Raw genomic sequence first — 18,950 nt, forward strand, 5'->3', positions numbered from 1 at the left:
CAAAGTATCCATCTATTATAATCAACAATATATCTAAACCTAAAAAAAACCCACGCCAGGCCAGAAATGAAAGACAAAGAAATTTGGACAGACAGACAAAAAGTATCGTTTGTGGTAGTAGCATAATGGATAATGAAATTATTCTTAACAAAAAAAAACAAAAAAAAAACGCGCGCATATTTTATATCGAATGAATTGAAATAAGCAAAATAATCATGTTATCATAATACGCATGCGTTCAATACAATCAAAATCGATACATTCAAAATATGAAGAAGAAGAAGTAGTAGTGGTTCATGTATAATGCAATATTATTGCCATTTTAGACAATGTGTATATCATGAAGAGAATATAATATTTTGAATCATCAACAAAAATGAAATCCACAAAATAATAAAAAAAAACAGGGGCCCCAAATGTCCGACCCACGATAATGATGACGACGACGACGACCACGACCAACTTGATTGATGATGATAATGTGTTTATGCCGTAGTAGTGGCAGTACTATTTTTTTTTTAATTTTATTTCTTTGCCAATCACAGTGCTTCCCAAACTGTGGTGGTGCGCAAATAGCAATTTTGTGCAATAAAATTAGTATAGTACACACAATGCTAACACAGTGATGGTTGGTGGTCGGTCAAGAAAATTTGAGAAACGCTATAGCCTATCACATGCAGACACAAAATGGCAAACTTTTATATATTTCGTACATTTTGTTTGTTTGTTTGTGTGTGTGTGTGTGTTGTGGCTGTCAACCATTTCGACATATAATACACACGCACAATGCATTAATGCCATGCCATATACAACAACAACAACAACAGGCACACAAAATAACGAAAAGAAAAATTATACGACCCTCAATATGTAATATTTATATGAACATTATACATGAGATCTATCATTGGAATTGTCCATATAAATATTACATTTGTTTGTATTTGTATTATATATATATATAAATTTTTCAAGTTTATTGCAATATCGACCCAAACGAGAACACGACGACGACCGCATGGCGAGCTATGAATTTACCAACCATTTTCATTTTTGTTTAGTACACAAACCCTGAACATATACACACTTCTCAGAATGATGATGATTGAGGAGCTTTTCCAATTGCGCTGCCATTGAATGAATGAATTGACTGAAAATCCAAAAAAAAAAAAAATAACCTAAAACCTAATGTTATAGCAAATGAAACTATACAAAAATAAATGCCGCATTCAATGCCGTGTTCACATTTTTTTTTTCTTCTTTCTTTTGATGATGGTACGTTTTCAAGATTCAAGCCATAATAATAATTCGCGTTGTCGATTTGGGAATTTTTTTTTTTTTTGAAACTTGAAACAACACACTATCATCATCGACATATAGCGCACACATGTCCAATATTATTATTTTAAATTTAATCTACAAAAGACTACTGGTGGTGGTAGTGAGGGGGAAAGTGGACGGAGACTTTTTTTTAGAATTGATCTAAAGAACTGGATGATGATATTTATTAATGTGAATTGAGAGTCATAGCCAAAACATGAGGGCAAAGAAAAAAATTGGATTCTTCACGATGGATTTTTCAATTTGGTTTCTTAATTTTTTTAAAATGTGTGTGTGTTTCATTTGGATTATTCCGGATTTTTTTTTTCTAAAAAAAATGAATGAAATTAAATAGTCCACACACATCATCTTCATCATCATACATCGAATCTAGAATTTTTTTTTTTTTCATTCATGGGCTAAAGTTGAGATTGGGTAATTTCAACCGAACGCACACACACACACACACACACAAAATTAATTCAAAATTCAATGATCTTTTTCTCAAAAAAAAAAAAAAATAAATAAAAACGAAATCTGAATTGATGACAATTTTTTCTTTGAGGATGATGATGATGATGATCTCGTATTGTTTACGAATCAATTGACTAATGCTTAATGTCGATTTTGTTTTGGTTGGCTGGCTGGTTGGTTCGATCTTGAAACATACCACCATGATGATTACAAGAATGATGTTATCTACACATTCTTCTCTCTTATATATTTTATTATGATGATGATTATTTGAGAAAATATAGACAACACACACACAAACACCCCTTACCAAAATGTTGCCCGTTTATTTGTATCATCATAATCATCCACAATATATATAGCTATAGATTATTTTTTAGAATAAAAATTTATTCTTGCAATAAATAATTGGACATGAAAAATGATAAATTCTATTAATCAAAATTTATTATTAAAATGAAAAATGTCCATATATTTATTGCCAAAATGGTAGTTAATATCATCATCATCATCATCATCGTGAGTGGAATCATTGAGATTGTTAGAATTGAATGAATGAATGAATGAATGGAGTCTGACAATGAATTTATGTGCGTGTGGGTATTACAGAATAGAAAAAAAACTGAAATGAGGGAAACCAGAAAAAAGGGAAAAAATAAAAAAAAATAATGGAACTTTCAATCAGCTGCCACCCGATTCACTTTTGTTCATTCGTTCGTTCGTTTCGGCCTCTGTTTTTGTTGTTGCACAATTACAATAAAAGCCAAATGTGAGGCCATCAAAATCAGCACCACAGATAGAGAAAGAAAGAGAGAGAGAGACAGAGATAAAGAATGGTGGTGCCCAAAAATAGCCATTCATTTCAAGTTTAGAATCAAATGGAATCCGGAATGGAATTTATGTGAATTTGGGGGAAAAAAAACACGCACATAAAATTCAAAATGAGAAATTTTCATCAAAATCTATATAGATGGAATTTCAACAAAATAAAAACAAAAACAAAACAGAGCAAAAAAAAAATTGATTCCAAGAATTTTTCTCATTTGTTTTTTTTTTTTTGGGATACCTTAACTAATGATAACAAGTTTCATTTGCAATCACAGACACGAACAAAAAAACAAAACAAAAACAAAAAGAAAACAACTGCGAATCTAATCTCAGGAATAATAGTATTAATATTCAGGGAAAAAAAATAAAAGAATTTGTTTGATTAAACCAAATAACAGCAACAACAACAACAACAGAGAAGAATCATAAAAATCGAATTCTCAATTTCTCTATCGATAGAATAAAACACAGACACAGACACAAACACTGTATATATTATTATTATTATATATATATGGTGTATATACAACACAAGTTCATTCACATTGTTTACATCCACATTATTATTATTATGATGATGATGAGATTGTCTCAGCCAACATCCAATTCTCAAATTCAATTGTGTTCTCTATATGTGTTGTTTTGGTATGTTTTTTTTTCCAATCAAACCTGCCTGTGTGTGTGTGTGTGTGTGTACAATATACACCTGTGTGTACATGCATCGTTTTTTTTTTCGTTGTGCGTGTGTGTGTGTGTGTGTGTGTGTGTGTGTGTGTGTGTGTGTGTGTGTGTGTGTGTGTGTGTGTGTGTGTGTGTGTGTGTGTGTGTGTCATAATTATAGTCAGGTAAATTACAAATTTTTTTTCCATAGAAAAAAAACAACAACAACAACGACAACCGGCAAATTTTTTTTTCTCTCTTTCTTAATGTCCATCTAATATTTATGCTTGAATGAATGCAAAGCACATGGAAAATTTTTTTTTTATTCTGTTTTTGTTCGATTCATGATGATGATGATGATGATTTACAACATTATTCATCGACAATTTTAATTCAAAACAAATCTTTTAAAAGAAATGAAAAAGAAAATGCTTTATTTTTTTTTTCAAGAATAATCAAGATTAGAGGTACCGCCTTTTTCAATGGTCTATGATGATGATTATGGCAATGATGGTGTGATTGCACCTGAGAAACAACAACCAAAAAAAAACCGGGAATTGAATATACAAGAAGAACAAAACAATAATAACAACTACAAAAATGGACAGCCCATCATCATCATCATCTTGAAGGTTCTAGTTCTTTTTTTTCTTGATTATCAATGACGAAGACGAAGACGAAGACGAAAAAGAAGAAGAAAAAGAAGAAGAAAAAAAAGAAAGGAAACTGACAGGACAAAACAGGATAGGACAAGACTTTGCAAATATATTAACAAAAAAAAAATTGATGATGAGAACAAAAAAAAAAAACGATGCGTCAGGTTTGGTTTTCTGATCTGTCTGTGTCCTGCTGTTCTGGCCACCATACAAACAATCAACCAACCAAACAACCAACCACCATCTTCAAAGAAAAAAAACGAATAGTCACTCTTTTTCAAAGAAAATTTATGATAAAGGAAAAAAAACGAACAAGAAACAAATAAACCTGATTTCTGTCTTGTCTATATTTTTCTAAATTTTTTTTTTCCAATTCGCAATTGGTTATATCAACACCGACGACAACAATCAAACGAATTCAAACAAATCATCATCATTATTAGACCAAACACAAAAAAAACGAATAATAAATCGATTGATGATTGTCTTTTAGGTGTGTAAAAGCACAAGTTTTTTTTTGCAAACAAACAAACAAAAAACATGACAGCCATCTGTTGGCTGAAATTGAAAATGAGCAAAAAAAATGATTTAATTTTTCGTAATTTCGATTTCCTTTTTTTTTGTTTAATTCTGATCATCATCATTTAACAATAAATTTGTTTTCAGTTTTACTTCAATATAATAATAATCTCTTTATGTTATATTTTTGATTCATTCAGTGTAATTAATTAATTGTAAATAAAATTGATTGTAACATATATAATATACGAAAACGAATATATATGAATTATTATCGCCAAACTTTAACGGCACCATTACGACCACAAGATACTAGATATTGATTAACATTGATTAAATCTGTAATTGAATCTTGATGTGCAAATGACATTAATTGTTGATCCATTGGACAATGATGTTGTTCCTGATAATATTTATTCATTGTTGATGTTTCCATTTCAATAACACGAAATATACCATCTTCCTGGATAATTTCTTGGTATGTTGTTAATGGTAATAAATTATTATTATTATTATTATTGCTACTACTACCAATATTATTTCCTATTGCCCCAGAGGATGTTAATGTAGATGATGCTGTTGCTGTTGTTGATGATGATGATGATGTTGTTGTTGTGGTTGTTGTCGCTGTTGCTGCTATTGGTGATGATAATAATGTTGAAAATGTTGATGAATATCCACTAGAACCAATTGTACTAATGCGAGAAGATCCAACTCCTGTTCCGGCTATAGTTGTTGTTGATGATGTCGATGATAATGCTGATGATATGTTTGATGACATTATATTAAATGTTGATGATGCTGATGATGATGCGGGTATTTTTATTGAAGATGTTGCTGATGACTGTTGTACATGATAACCGGAATCCATCGAACATATAGGTGGATGACGTGGTGAATGTTGTTGTTGTTGTTGTTTTGTAAGCGTTGGTAATGATTTATTTATATAACAATAATTACATGCTTTATATATTGGATCACTTATAATGTAACTTTGTTCTGGATTCATAAGATCCCAATAACGAATTTTCATATCAGAACCTGCTGCAATTATTGCCTGTGTAGATGTTTGTGTCATTAATGGCAATATGGCATTAACAACAGCACCAGACGATGATAATGATTGCTAATTTTATAAGAAAAGAATTAGTAATTTTGGCCATCAGAATTTCTCTAAAAAAATCACCTCAGATGTTTTCATACTATTCGATGCCGTTAATATTCGATTTTTTGATAAAAGATTCAGATCCCAATGTGTGACATCATAGTTTCCAAAGACTAGAGAATCAAAAGACCAGAAAATTCCAATCAAACATTCAAAATAAAACAAAAAAAAAATAATGACAAACCTGAAGTAAAAAGGCCAATTGGTGTATGTTTCAGTTGAGCGATTCGTGTTGGTTCACGTGAATTATAAACAACATTAAAAATTTTCAATTGAAATCGTAAATCTAAACCACAAATGAAACCTAAAGCTGTTGCAGCAAACAATGCTAATGGATCACCATCGATAGCTGTGATGACACGATGTGATGGTGGCGCCGACATTTTCATGACGGGTACATTAAAAAAAGGTGTATAAAAATAACGTGTATCATAAACATAGATCCATGAATCAGATAATGACAAGGCAAACATTGTTTCGCTTAACGTACAAATCGATGTTATTAGAAACGGTACAGATGCTCTTAATGAACCAACTTTGAATGCACAGGTCAATTCTAATTGTGATTCACTTATTTCAAACACATGTAATTGACAATCATTTGAATAGGCAATAATAAATGGGCCACAATTTACGATGCCTTTAAAATTAACCGGTGATCCATTCTGAAATTCTAGCCGAAATTGAAATCGAGATCGACTAATTACATATCTGGATGGATCATCACAAAGATCCCAAAGACGAATTGAACCATCATCTGAACATGTGACAAACATATTTGTTTTCGAAATAGCAGTCATCTGATTAACACTGGATTTATGTTCATAAAGATGTGCAACAAGATAACCCATTGGTCTTATCATTGGCGATGTGTATTTAGCCATAACAGGTGTAAATGGAATAAAATTATTCTTTTTGTGTTGTTCCAACAATTGTATATCACGTATATATGGTGGACATTCATAGAATAATAGTTCAAAATCTTTAATTTCATGTGGCCTTAATCTTGATTCATTTTTTCGATTCGTATATATTGTTGCATATTGTTGTTGATGTGATGGTGACATCATTAAATCCATTTTATGAACATTATTATTATTATTATTTGGTCCAAACATATGTAACCATTCTTGATTGGCACTTGATGCCGTTTCATCACCATCACCATTACTCGTTTGATCATAGAATTGATTTGATTGACATAATTGTACTTCATGTACACGTACCATATCATAATGTTTACGATGTATAAAATTGGTTAATGTTTCGGAATCTCGAATCATTGCTTGATAATTACGTTTATTACGATAGATTTTAATGAATAAATCTCTTAATGCAAATAATTGTTGTTCAATAATTGGTGTCATATTATCAGCCAAAAGACGTTTATAGATTGTATTATGTTTCAATAATGATATATCATAATCAGGATATGATAATTTTTTCTCCAAAAGATTGAAAAATGAAATCATTACTTCTTGATCTTTTGCCATAAGAATTGCTTCATATATTGGTCTTGGAATCGGTTGTTCCACTGAACGACGATGAAATAATTGTACGGTAAAACATTTTACATTTAGCTTAAAGAATGCAGTTAATATTGGCAATACTTTTGTATTCAAATCTACCATTGGTAAATGTGATTGTAAATTACCAAGAAAATGTATTATGGCATTTGTAATCCAACGATTTGGATGATATATTAATGGCATTATTTCTCGTAATAATTCAATTATAACATTTTTAGCGATTAAACCTTAAAAAATTAAATGGAAAATTGTTATTATTATAAAAAAAAAACAAAAAAACAAACCTTGTTCAACAAGATAAGCGATCGATGTAATTGTTTTGGCAATAATAATTTCTTCAACATCACAAAGACCATGTTGTAATAATGGATGTAATATGGCTGAACATTGTACGCCCAAATAGGAGGCAATAATGACAATATTATCAAAGAATGATATTCGTAACTTGAAATCATTCTGAAAAATAAAATTAAATTTTTTTTTTTTTAGAATTTTATAAATGGTTATAATTAATTTTCCGTTTTTCTTACTTTATCATTTAGAAATGTAATTATATGGCTAAGTATAACATCATTGGTTTTTTGTCGACCAAAAAATGTACATAATTGTGAACAATTCTGTGGTGTTAATAACAGTACACGTCGTACACAATTATTTGGATCAGTAATTAGAATCGATACTAAATTCTGGAAATATTTATGCAATAAATTCAATTCTTCATCATAATTGTGATCACAGTATTGATTGAGAAAATCTAACGCAATTTTCGATAAACGACCAATATTTCTTGCCATACAGATTCGTACAAATGTATTCTTTTCATTGGCAATGCATTTCTGTCAAAAAAAAATTTATTCAATTTAACATTTTGATCGTTTGATAAATTTTAAAATCGTAATTACCTGAAATTTTTCCATAAGATAATCGGTAAAAAGATTATTATCACTGGATGGAAGTCGTACAACATATTCTAATAATTGGGTAATTGAATCGATTGATTCACCACGTACCCGATGATCAGAATCGGTCAGGCCATGCACTAGATATGGAATTAAACGATCAATAATGAATGGTGATAAAATCGGTGATGACATGGCCATTCTACATACAAGACGTTGTGCTTCAATCTTACAGAATATATGTTTCAGACTACGAATTGATGATGTTAATGCCATTAATAATATTAATGTTCCTTTTGCATTTTCCTGATTGATTAGATTTAGATAATAATCAATATCCTGTAAAAGGTATAGCACTTTTGCATCCGGTGGTAAACGTATAAGATTATCCATCAATGAATAAAGTTCATTGAAATAAGTTGGAAAAAATCCATTTTCAAGTTCCATTAAAACTTGTTCACATGAATATCGTTGTTGTGGATCAATATTAATTAGATTTCTTACAACATTACGCATTGTTTCATTTTGTATACGTTCTAATGATTCTTCTACGTGGCTATCGGCAATACGTTTATCTTTATAATTAAGTATAGCGCTCAAATCGAATAGATTATTATCGGAATATATTTCAGCTAGAATACAGCCTAAACTAAACATATCCATTTTCGGCGTCAATTGTCCTTCTTGTAAGAATAGATTGAAAATGTTTGTATTCTGTTGCTGTATATATGATGTACCCATACTGTCAGTTTGGTTATTATTATTATTATTATTTTGATGATTCGATGATATAAAACGTTCGGGTGCAATATTACAACAACGACGACGTGATGTATCGAAAAAATAATTGAAAAATGTTGGATTATCTTCAGGTAATCGTATCGGTTTATAAGATGCAAAATCACTAATGATTACCCATAAATTGGAAGTGACAAGAATATTTTCCAATTTAAGATCACCATGATAGATATTAAAATCATGACACCATTGCATACAGCGAAAAATCTGATAAACAATCCATGCTTTTTCAATATCAGTCATAAATGGTCGTGTAGATAGCCGATCATATAATGAATATCGTACAAATTGTCTTGCCATATAGGCAAAATTTGTACGAATTTCAACAATACGAAATGATGCAATCGATACATTTTTTGATGCCAATTTAGCTAGATTTAATAAATCTTTTTTATATTGTTCAAGCAGAATACTTGGATCTTCATGGCTTAGTACTTTGACCACTGTATCACCTTCATTATGGGCACATAAAGCAACTTTAAGAAATTGTGTTTGACCTAATGAACATTTATATTTGAAATCTGGTACTTCATTCAGATAATAATCGATTGGTCGTATAACAGTTTTGACCGAACTGACCAATTGATTTCCCATTTTTCATATGCAACACTAAATAGTGATAATTTTTGTTTTAATTCATCGACTACAATAAAAAAGAAAACAAAAGGGCAAAACACATTCACAGTAATTTGATGAATGAAAAAAAACAGGCGTGTTTTTTTTTGATGGTTTATCACAAAAATTTTTAAACAATTAAATTGACAAAAATTATGATGATGAAAGAAAGAGAAAAATTTGAAATGATGAAATTTCTCATGATAATGATGATGATGATGATGATGGGAAAAGAACAAACAATGAAAATTTTATTTCTGAATTTTTTTTTCAAAAAAAAACACTCGAATTCATTGATTGATAAAAAAAATAAGTGACGCAGTCTTAAAATAACAGTGAATTCTTTAAAAAAAACAAACAAAAGCGAATAATGACTGTATACGAGTAGCCTGTAAGCTACTATTTCCACCTGATGGGCTACACCTAATTGTTATCATCATCAAAATTATAAACATTTCGCGTGGCATTAATATACGAATTTTTTTTTTTTGATTTGTTTGACAAAACCGAAATGAAAAAAGTTTACCGTTGTTCTGATATATGATAATAATAATAATAATTTAATTTAATTTGAATGTCATTATCATCATCATCATCATCATCAGCATTATCATCATTGAAGGAAAAATTGTTTACATTTTGAATGACTGTTAAAAAAAGCCATTTACGGTGTGGCCAAAATTTGTAAGTTCATTTGTTTTGTTTTTTTTTTTTTTTGTTTTTTTGCTCACTAATTGTGTGTGTGTCCATAAACAAATATTCCAAGATAATTAACAAATAAACAATTTGTATCCACCTCCGTAACATGACAATTGTCAAAATTATAGTTGACAAAAATGTGTGTGTGTGTGTGTGACCAAATTGAATCGATTTTATCTGTTGAAAATAAAACAAAACAAACATAAACACAAACCCAAACACAAAATCTGTCAACTCATCCTAAATATGGTTTTCGGGATTCGAATTTCTATCGATAAATTTTTTTTGTTTTGTTTTGTTTAATTGAGTATCGATTATCGTGTATCGAATCGATTTTATTTTTAGAATTTTTCTCCCAAAAAACAAATTCCATTTTTTTTATTATTTACAAAAAAAAATGGAATTTATTTGTTGCCCCCGGTTTCATGAAAATTGAGAAAATTGATCATGATCACGCGAATTTTTCTGCCCAATCGCGTAGAATTTCATCTCAATTCTTATGTTTTTATCTATCTATATAATTTGTGGCCATATATTCCATATTCTAACATGGAATATATATCCACGTTGGCGTTTTTTTTTCTCCAATTTTTTTTGGTAGGTTTTTTGGCGTTTTCGTTTTTGTTTGTTTGTTCGTTCGTTTGGAATCAAATGTAATCCTTAATCGTTTTTTTTTCTCCACATCATTACAACAATCAATGATCGAATGACTTTTTCTTTTTTTTTGTTTTGTTTTTGTTTTCTTGCTACGGATTTTGATTACCCAAAAAAAACTGTAGTTTGAAAATTTTTTCTAATGTTTTGCCTATTGCCTATTGATGCAACAACAGCGACAACAACAACAACAGCAGCATCAGAAGATCGGATATTCCATTTATCGGATTTCATATTTTCATTTTCATTGTTTTTTTTCTGCCAAATCATTCATAATCATGTGACATTGATTTTGTTGTTACTTTTTTTTTTTTTTTGGGAGCGGTTGGTTAATTTATTCACACTAAATATATTTGACAAAACAGCGAAAAAAAAGGATTCGATTTCAACAATAAAAAAAAAGTTTTTTCACAACAACTATTAGTATTGTGTCATTCATTCAGTTGTTGATTTGTCGTCATCATTTTCGTTTGTTTTTTTGTTTTTTTTTTGCTCAACATTGTGACTGATTCTAACAATTATAGTTGTTTTTTTTGATTGTGGATAGTGATTGTTGTTGATTTAGACATTATTTGATGTGATTTTTTATGTGATTTCCTTTTTTTCCACTGTATTCCCCATTTTCTATTCTATTACATGTGATTCTTGATTTTTTGACAGAAAAAAAAACGATTTGTGGTCATTATTTTTTCTTGTTAGTCTCCTTTTTTTCTGGTATGTAAAGTTTTGAAATTTTTTTTTTTTTTTGGTTTTTTGATTCTAGAATTTTGATTTTATTGAAAAACAAAACTGATCCCATTTCTATTGAATTGTTTTTGTTGTTGTTGTTGTTGTTGTCGTTGTTGTTGCTTTTTTTCCAAAATGCCTTAATCTCAATGATGATGATGATGATGATGATGGATATATAGTAGTGTTACTATGCAAACAATTAGGGAAAAAAACCTGGTTTATGACAAATTGACTGACTGACTGATTGATTAGATTTTCAGCAGTTAATCTAATCCTACTATAATCATCAGACGTACACAGTGGTATATGACTATGACTACTTTACATTTTTTGATTATTCTTCATATTTTGATTGAATTTTTTTTTCACCATGATGATTTTTATTAATCGATTTGACTTATAATCGATTATTTATATTGATTAAGAAACATTCTCTTCCCTGTGTGTATATATGGATGAATTGATTAGAATTTAACACCCAATTTTTTTCCTGACTATTTGTGTGTGTGTGTGCGTGTGTGTATTGTGTGTATGTCAAACAAGTTGTTATCAAGGAAAAAAAATTTGCTTTTATTTGGTTCAAACAAACACAAAGCGATCTCAACACAAAGAGATTTCAAAATATATGAAATTTAAAAAAAAATCCTAATCGTTCAATGATGAGTTTGATTACAAAACAACAACAACAACAAAAGCTTAATAACAATAGAAATATTGATGATGATGATAATGATGATGGCTCAACACAAACATCAACTACAGTGCAACGAAAGAGAAATTCCATTAAATTATCATCAAGTAAGAGCGAACAATTTTTTTTTGTGTTTGTGTTAGGTTAAAAAAAAAAGTTTAAAAGGTCAACCCAATAGGAACAATTTCATTTTATCATTGTGTTTGTTTGTTTGTGTGTTTCATTTGATTACTTTTTTTTTGTTACATTTCGGGTTTTTTTCTTCTTCACGGTTTTACATTTTACATTCTAAAATTTTTTCTTGTTTTTTCCATTGTTGAATAGCATCTCAACAATTAAATCAACGTTTACAGGTCGGCGTCGTTAGTAACGTCCCGACATTATCAACATCTGAAACGACGACGACTAAACAACGACATCGACATTTACAACAAACAAATCTGGACGAAGATTTTAATCGTAATCCAGATATAAACGAATTATCATCACAAGAATCGATTGAAACTACTGATCGTAGTCCTATGATTATGTCTGATGAAATGGAATCACCAAAAACATCATCACCTGGCCAGGATGGTCTTGCCATTGTAAATCGACGTCATTATGATCGTGTCTATTATTTTAGTCAAATATTGGCTCTTTTCATATTTATTCTGGTATTAGTATGGCTTGTTGAACATGTCGGTGGTATTGGTTTTTCAAAACCGGCACAGACATTTAATTTTCATCCAATATTCATGGTACTTGGTTTTATCATCATCTACAGTAATGGTATGTAGCTTCAATGATTTTTATTATGAAAATTAATAAAATTTTCGGTTTTTTTTATTTGAAAAACCTTAATCTAGCCATGTTAATCTATCGATCATTTCGTATGGAATTGAAACATAAACTTAAATTATTCCATACATTATTGAATGGATCGGTAATGATTATATCATTGTTTGGATCAATGGCAGCCATCTATTTTCATCAGAAAGCAAATATAACACATTTTTATTCACTGCATTCATGGATGGGCATATCAACATGGTTATTATTTGTATCACAATTTTGTGCCGGTTTTGTTGCATTCCTATTTCCTGGTGCATCATTTTCTCTCCGAAAAATGATGATGCCATATCATCGTTTTATTGGTATTGCAACATTTGCATTAGCATCGGCTACATGTTTGACTGGATTGAATGAAAAAGCTATATTTGCTTTTAAGAAGTAAAAAAAAAAAATTTTTTGTCGTCTAATTAATCATCATCATAAAATTTAATTCTCATTTTTTTTTTGTTTTGATTCTTGACTTCACAGTCCATCATATAGTTCGATGGCATGGAATGGCATATTGACCAATATGATCGGCCTATTACTATGTGTATATGGTGCATTGATCATTTATTTGGTTACAAAACCAGAATATCAACGACGACCATTACCTGAAGAGCAAGTGATAAATCTGAGCTTTGATTTGGCATCGAGTAATTGAAAAAGTTTATTTATTTATTTTTTTTTCTTTCTTTTCTTTTTTTCTTTTCTTTTCTGTTTATTCGTTTTATCATTTGGTTTTAATCACCCCCTTGGTTTATTATTGATTTTGGTTGGATTTAATTATTGATAACTGGACCAAAAAAAACATAACACACAAAAAACAAACAAAAACTATGGCAATTATTGATTGATTGATTTTACACACACACATGCATATAAATATAGGATGGCAGGACCAAATCGTAGATCTTCAATTGCCTATGCATCCTCCTAAAATTGACTAATGATCCATTCATAAACGAAAACCTTTTTTCTCTTTGTCCTCATCCTCATCAATTATCACCTCTGATGAATTACCTACTACCTTTGAAAAAAAAAGAATTCCAATTCGCATTAAAAATCAAAGACAAAGAAAAAAAGAAAAAATGAACAAAACCAATTATAAATCAAGAATCTCTGTATGTGTGGATTCTATTGGTCCTTGATGTTTGTAAACCACACACACACACCCACACACATCTCATTTAATATGACTCACATTTTTTTGTTTGTTTGTTTGTTTCCAATTCATTCATTCATTCATTTGTATGTGGACACCAAAATTTATTCAAATTTTTTTTTTTGATATAGCAAAATATTTTTTATTTGTTTTGATTTTTTTTTATTTTTTGTGTGTATTCAAAGTCCAAACTTGATTTTTATTTTTAATATAAATTATCATGTCCATCATTGTCATCTTTGTCATTAAGAAAAACCAACATTTAACACTTTGCGAGTGAACACACACACACACACGGGCACACTTTCATTTTTACCGTACATTCAATGATGATTCGATTCATTTATTTTTCTGATGTTTGATTTGAGATTTCTCATTTTTTTCTTCTTTTTCTTCTTCTTCTCCTTAATAAAAAAAAAATACCAACATTATCCATGAAACACAACTATTGAAACAAAAACAAAAACAAAACATGATGTGTGTCGGTTAAATACCAAAAAAAAAAAAAAATCAGAAACAGCAACAATATTCCCATCATATATATGTATTCTTTCATTTGCTTTTTGTTTCTGAAATTCATTCAATTCATATTAATCTATCTGATGATCATATATGGAACATTAATGAAAGAATTTTTTTTTTTGCTGTTGTTGAATTTATTAATTGGCGAATTTGAAAACCGTGAATAAAGTTTTCACTTTTTCATTGCAATAAGATGTCAAAGAGAGAGAGAGAGAGAGAAAATGTCATTTTGATTTCGCCGGAAAAAACATTGTCATCGGTACAAATTGGAAAAAAAAATTTTTGTTTTTTTTTGTGTATGTGTAGTTTTTGTCTGGTTCATATTTATGATTGAAAGATTAATCAATCAATCAATCATCATCATCGATATTTGATGAATGAAAAAAAAAACAAATTTGATTATGTAAAAGAAAATAAAAAAAAAAACAACAATCATCATCATCATTGTATATCGAAAATACTTGAAATTGTACTTAACATATAATAAATATATTTGGAGATTTGGAGATTTTCCATGAATGAAAATTTTTTTCTCTGATGACAATTTGATAATCATAACAGTATTATGGATTATAATGATCTTTAAATTCTAGAATTTTCTTATCTTTTTAAATAGCGACGATGAACAAAAAAAAAATCGAACCATTTTTATTTATTTATTTATTGTTGTTGCTGTCATTTATTAATATTGAATAATAATGATAATAATAGAAGATTATTCAATCATCATCAACATTGACTATAATAATCAGAAAAAAAAGAAGATAGAAAAATTGACAAATATCAAATTATAGCCAATATAATATAATGCTCGTTTAATCAATGTTCAAGGTTTATTTGATTTCTACATTTTCATTTACAATTGATTTTCATTATTTTATCATTGATGATAATGTATATTTCTATGGAATTCAAGATGTTTCCAAGACGACGACGACGACGATGATGATCAAACAGAAAATTCGCCATAAAAATGCTCAATGATTATATTTGGTTGCTGTTGATGATTATAATAGTCATGATGATAATGATGATATTTTTTTTTTCTTTTTTTTTATTAACATCACGATTACAGTGATACCTTGGTTAACGATAGTAATCCATAAACCATAAAAAAATGAAAAAATCCAAACACAATTGTAGCAAATCTTTTTTTTTTTGTTTTGTTTTTCTTCAATTCAGTTCAAAAAATGTGGATGATTTTAAACGGAACCGTCGTGAAACCGAGCCACCACTGTATATTGATTTTTTTTGTGTGTGAAAAAATTTTGTATTTCTGAAGATGTGATAATTGTGCGCGCAAATGTAAAAGCAAAATGTGTCTGTGTGTGTGTCGATTTGCTATTTTTCAAACATATAATTTTGATATATGTTACCATAGTGCGGGTATGTTGTTATATGTACTTCACACAGTGTACTGTAATGGAAAAAATTTTCTTCATGTCTATAAAAGTGAGACTGTGGATTGTGAATGAATAAAAAATTGTCTGACAATCTTTTGTGTATCTTGAATTTCAAACGTCAAAATTAAACCGAAAATGAACAAACCAACTTTGGGTTATTGGGATTTACGTGGTGTAAGTTGAATTGAAATTTTTTTTTTTTAAATTTAATTTTTGAAATTTCAAATTTTTTTTTCATTTTCATCATAGTTGGGTCAACCAATCCGTTTGATGTTGGCATATGCCGGTGTTGATTATGTTGATAAACGTTATAATATTGGTCCGAATTTTGATCGTTCAGAATGGTTGAATGAAAAATTCAATTTGGGTTTAGATTTCCCGAATGTAAGTTGTTGCTATTGTTTTTGTTGTTGTTAAATGGAACTGAATGATTTTTTTTTTCTTTTCTGGAATTTTCAAATTATTTTTAGTTGCCATATTACATGGATGGTGATGTTAAAATTACCCAATCGATGGCCATTCTTCGTTATTTGGCCCGTAAATATAACATGGATGGTACTAATGAACAGGAACGTTTACGAATTTCAATGGCTGAACAACAAACACATGATATGTTTATGGCCATGGTCCGTATTTGTTATGATCCAAATATGGAAAACTTGCGAGTTGATTACTTGAAAACATTGCCCGATTCATTGAAATTGATGGAAAAATTTTTAGCTAATCATGATTATATTGCCGGTTCAAAAATTTCTTATGCAGATTTTTATTTGTATGAATATTTGTGCCGTATGAAAGTCATGGTACCAGAAGTATATGGACAATTTGAAAATTTGAAAAAATTTGTTGAACGCATTGAATCATTGCCACGTATTGCCGAATACATTAAGAAACAAAAACCAACAACATTCAATGCATCATTGGCTAAATGGAATGGTTCTTATGCCTAAGAAAAAAACAAACAAACAAATGTTCAAATCATTTGTTCGATGGTGGTGACCCCATCATCATCATGGTCCATAAGAAACAAAAATAATGATCATACTAAATTTGATAAATGATTTAAAAATTCTTTTGATCAAATCAAAATTCTTCATTTAAAAAACAAATTATTAAACAAAATTTTTATTTTTTATTCGCAGGAAATTCATTTGTGTATGTGTGTGTGTGTGTATGCGCTTGCCGGTATATAGCAATATATCCCGAATGAATGCTAACGGCATGACAATCATTTCGGTCCAACTAGGGATCCGAGATCCGAATCCATTCAGAGACTCATTTTGTTTTGTTTTTTTTTATTTTGGATCGATGAGCAATTTTTCGAATTTTTTTCCATATTTGTATTTTATTTGATTGAATTTTTTCTTTGTATTTTGTTTTTGTTTTTTCATTTTTCATTTTTCATCATGGAATTCAATTGGGAATTATGGCGTTCACGATCAATCGTATTGACAGCTTTATCTATATTTTTAGGTTCATTTTTTATACTTATGGGCATTTTAAAATTATCACCAGCTATTAGTCCAGAAATTCATCGTGAATTACGAAGAAATTTTATTCATTTCGCTAAACTTATACCGATTATGAATACATATTTTGGATGGAAAATACCGGCACGATTATATCGTATTGGTTGGGGCACAACTGAATTATTGGCCGGTTTTATTTTGATTTTTTTACCATTTCGTCGTTTGAAAATTATTGCCAATATAATACTATTGTTGCTTACATTATTTTCCATTCATAATCATTACAGTGCTGAACATCGATTTGATAGTATGAACAAAAATAAAAATGGAAAAAAAATTATTTCAATGAAATTTTCTAATTTTTTTTTTGTTCTCAATAGGAATCGCTCCATGTATTGTGTTTACATTAATGTTATCATGTCGATTGGTGGTTGAATATCAAGTACAAAGGCGTACTAATCGTGCAGTAACATTGACAACATCAACTTCGAATGGCAATCATCATCCATTGATGGATAATATTAATGATCTACACCTTAATCATAATAATAATAATAATAATCGACAAATCGATGATGAACAGGATGAAGAATTTGATGACAATAGAATTCAACAACAACAACAACAACAATTAAATCATGCTAAAATTGAATAAAAATTGGTGAAGCAGTTTTTTTTTTGGTTTTAGTTTTTTTTTATATCGTATATAAGAGGCGCCGCCTAATGAGAGAATAAACAAGTTTTTTTTCAACAATATCACTTTGTTTATGAATAGTAAATGATGACCTGCTCACGATGCTGTTTTTGTGAAATGATGAAATAGTAGTGGTATGATTTGTTAAATGAAATGATATACGAATTTGCTTTCCTATTGGCCAATCTCAATGAACATGGAATGAAAAGAAAAAAAAAACGAAATTATCATCATTCCACCCTCTATATAATATAGCCAGAGGGTGAAAATAGTCGAAAGAAAAAAATTTAGTAAAATATGATGATCAATTTATGTATATTATATATGTCACATTTATTTATTTATATCTGATCATCATCATTTTTATGAAAAGGTTAGAAACCTTGAGTTTTCCGAAAAAAAAATCTTCCAGAATCGAGTTATTTTTGTCACGTATTTTTTTTTTTTTTTTTTGATGGCTATTTTCATCAAAAATTTTTAATTTTTGAATTTTTAAAATTGATGATAAAGTCATTTTTTTCTTATCACAATGAAATGCTCAATCGATCATAGTGTATACATACACGTTATATATGTTGAAAAGATTAAATAGAAAAAAAAAATTCACCGTAACAGCATTTATGAAAAGCTATCTTATAAAATATTTTA

General features: G+C 29.2%; 4 protein-coding genes across 4 annotated transcripts; 3 read left to right on the plus strand and 1 right to left on the minus strand.

Annotated features, from left to right (window-relative positions):
* Window positions 1-4,593: 4,593 nt before the first annotated feature.
* On the minus strand, window positions 4,594-10,141 carry Vps15 (vacuolar protein sorting 15). Its single transcript, XM_047063274.2, has 6 exons — window positions 8,054-10,141; window positions 7,682-7,987; window positions 7,436-7,607; window positions 5,807-7,378; window positions 5,644-5,735; window positions 4,594-5,583 (listed from the first exon to the last, which is right to left on the minus strand). Exons 1-6 carry the CDS (start codon window positions 9,440-9,442, stop codon window positions 4,729-4,731), a joined length of 4,386 nt encoding a protein of 1,461 aa, XP_046919230.2. The 5' UTR covers window positions 9,443-10,141; the 3' UTR covers window positions 4,594-4,728.
* A 1,499-nt stretch (window positions 10,142-11,640) lies between these two features.
* On the plus strand, window positions 11,641-14,654 carry LOC124499633 (transmembrane ascorbate-dependent reductase CYB561). Its single transcript, XM_047063573.2, has 5 exons — window positions 11,641-12,343; window positions 12,561-13,007; window positions 13,085-13,448; window positions 13,539-13,670; window positions 13,941-14,654. The coding sequence occupies exons 1-5, from the start codon at window positions 12,202-12,204 to the stop codon at window positions 13,987-13,989; spliced, it is 1,134 nt and encodes a 377-aa protein (XP_046919529.2). The 5' UTR covers window positions 11,641-12,201; the 3' UTR covers window positions 13,990-14,654.
* Window positions 14,655-16,137: 1,483 nt separating this feature from the next.
* On the plus strand, window positions 16,138-17,274 carry LOC124499552 (glutathione S-transferase). Its single transcript, XM_047063476.2, has 3 exons — window positions 16,138-16,313; window positions 16,389-16,523; window positions 16,610-17,274. Exons 1-3 carry the CDS (start codon window positions 16,275-16,277, stop codon window positions 17,087-17,089), a joined length of 654 nt encoding a protein of 217 aa, XP_046919432.1. The 5' UTR covers window positions 16,138-16,274; the 3' UTR covers window positions 17,090-17,274.
* An 81-nt stretch (window positions 17,275-17,355) lies between these two features.
* On the plus strand, window positions 17,356-18,362 carry LOC124498993 (putative acetylcholine receptor chaperone). Its single transcript, XM_047062837.2, has 2 exons — window positions 17,356-17,915; window positions 17,989-18,362. The coding sequence occupies exons 1-2, from the start codon at window positions 17,546-17,548 to the stop codon at window positions 18,261-18,263; spliced, it is 645 nt and encodes a 214-aa protein (XP_046918793.2). The 5' UTR covers window positions 17,356-17,545; the 3' UTR covers window positions 18,264-18,362.
* The last annotated feature ends 588 nt before the right edge of the window (window positions 18,363-18,950 follow it).

Source organism: Dermatophagoides farinae, chromosome 5 (genome assembly GCF_024713945.1).
Source record: "Dermatophagoides farinae isolate YC_2012a chromosome 5, ASM2471394v1, whole genome shotgun sequence".
Lineage (NCBI taxonomy): Eukaryota > Metazoa > Arthropoda > Arachnida > Sarcoptiformes > Pyroglyphidae > Dermatophagoides > Dermatophagoides farinae.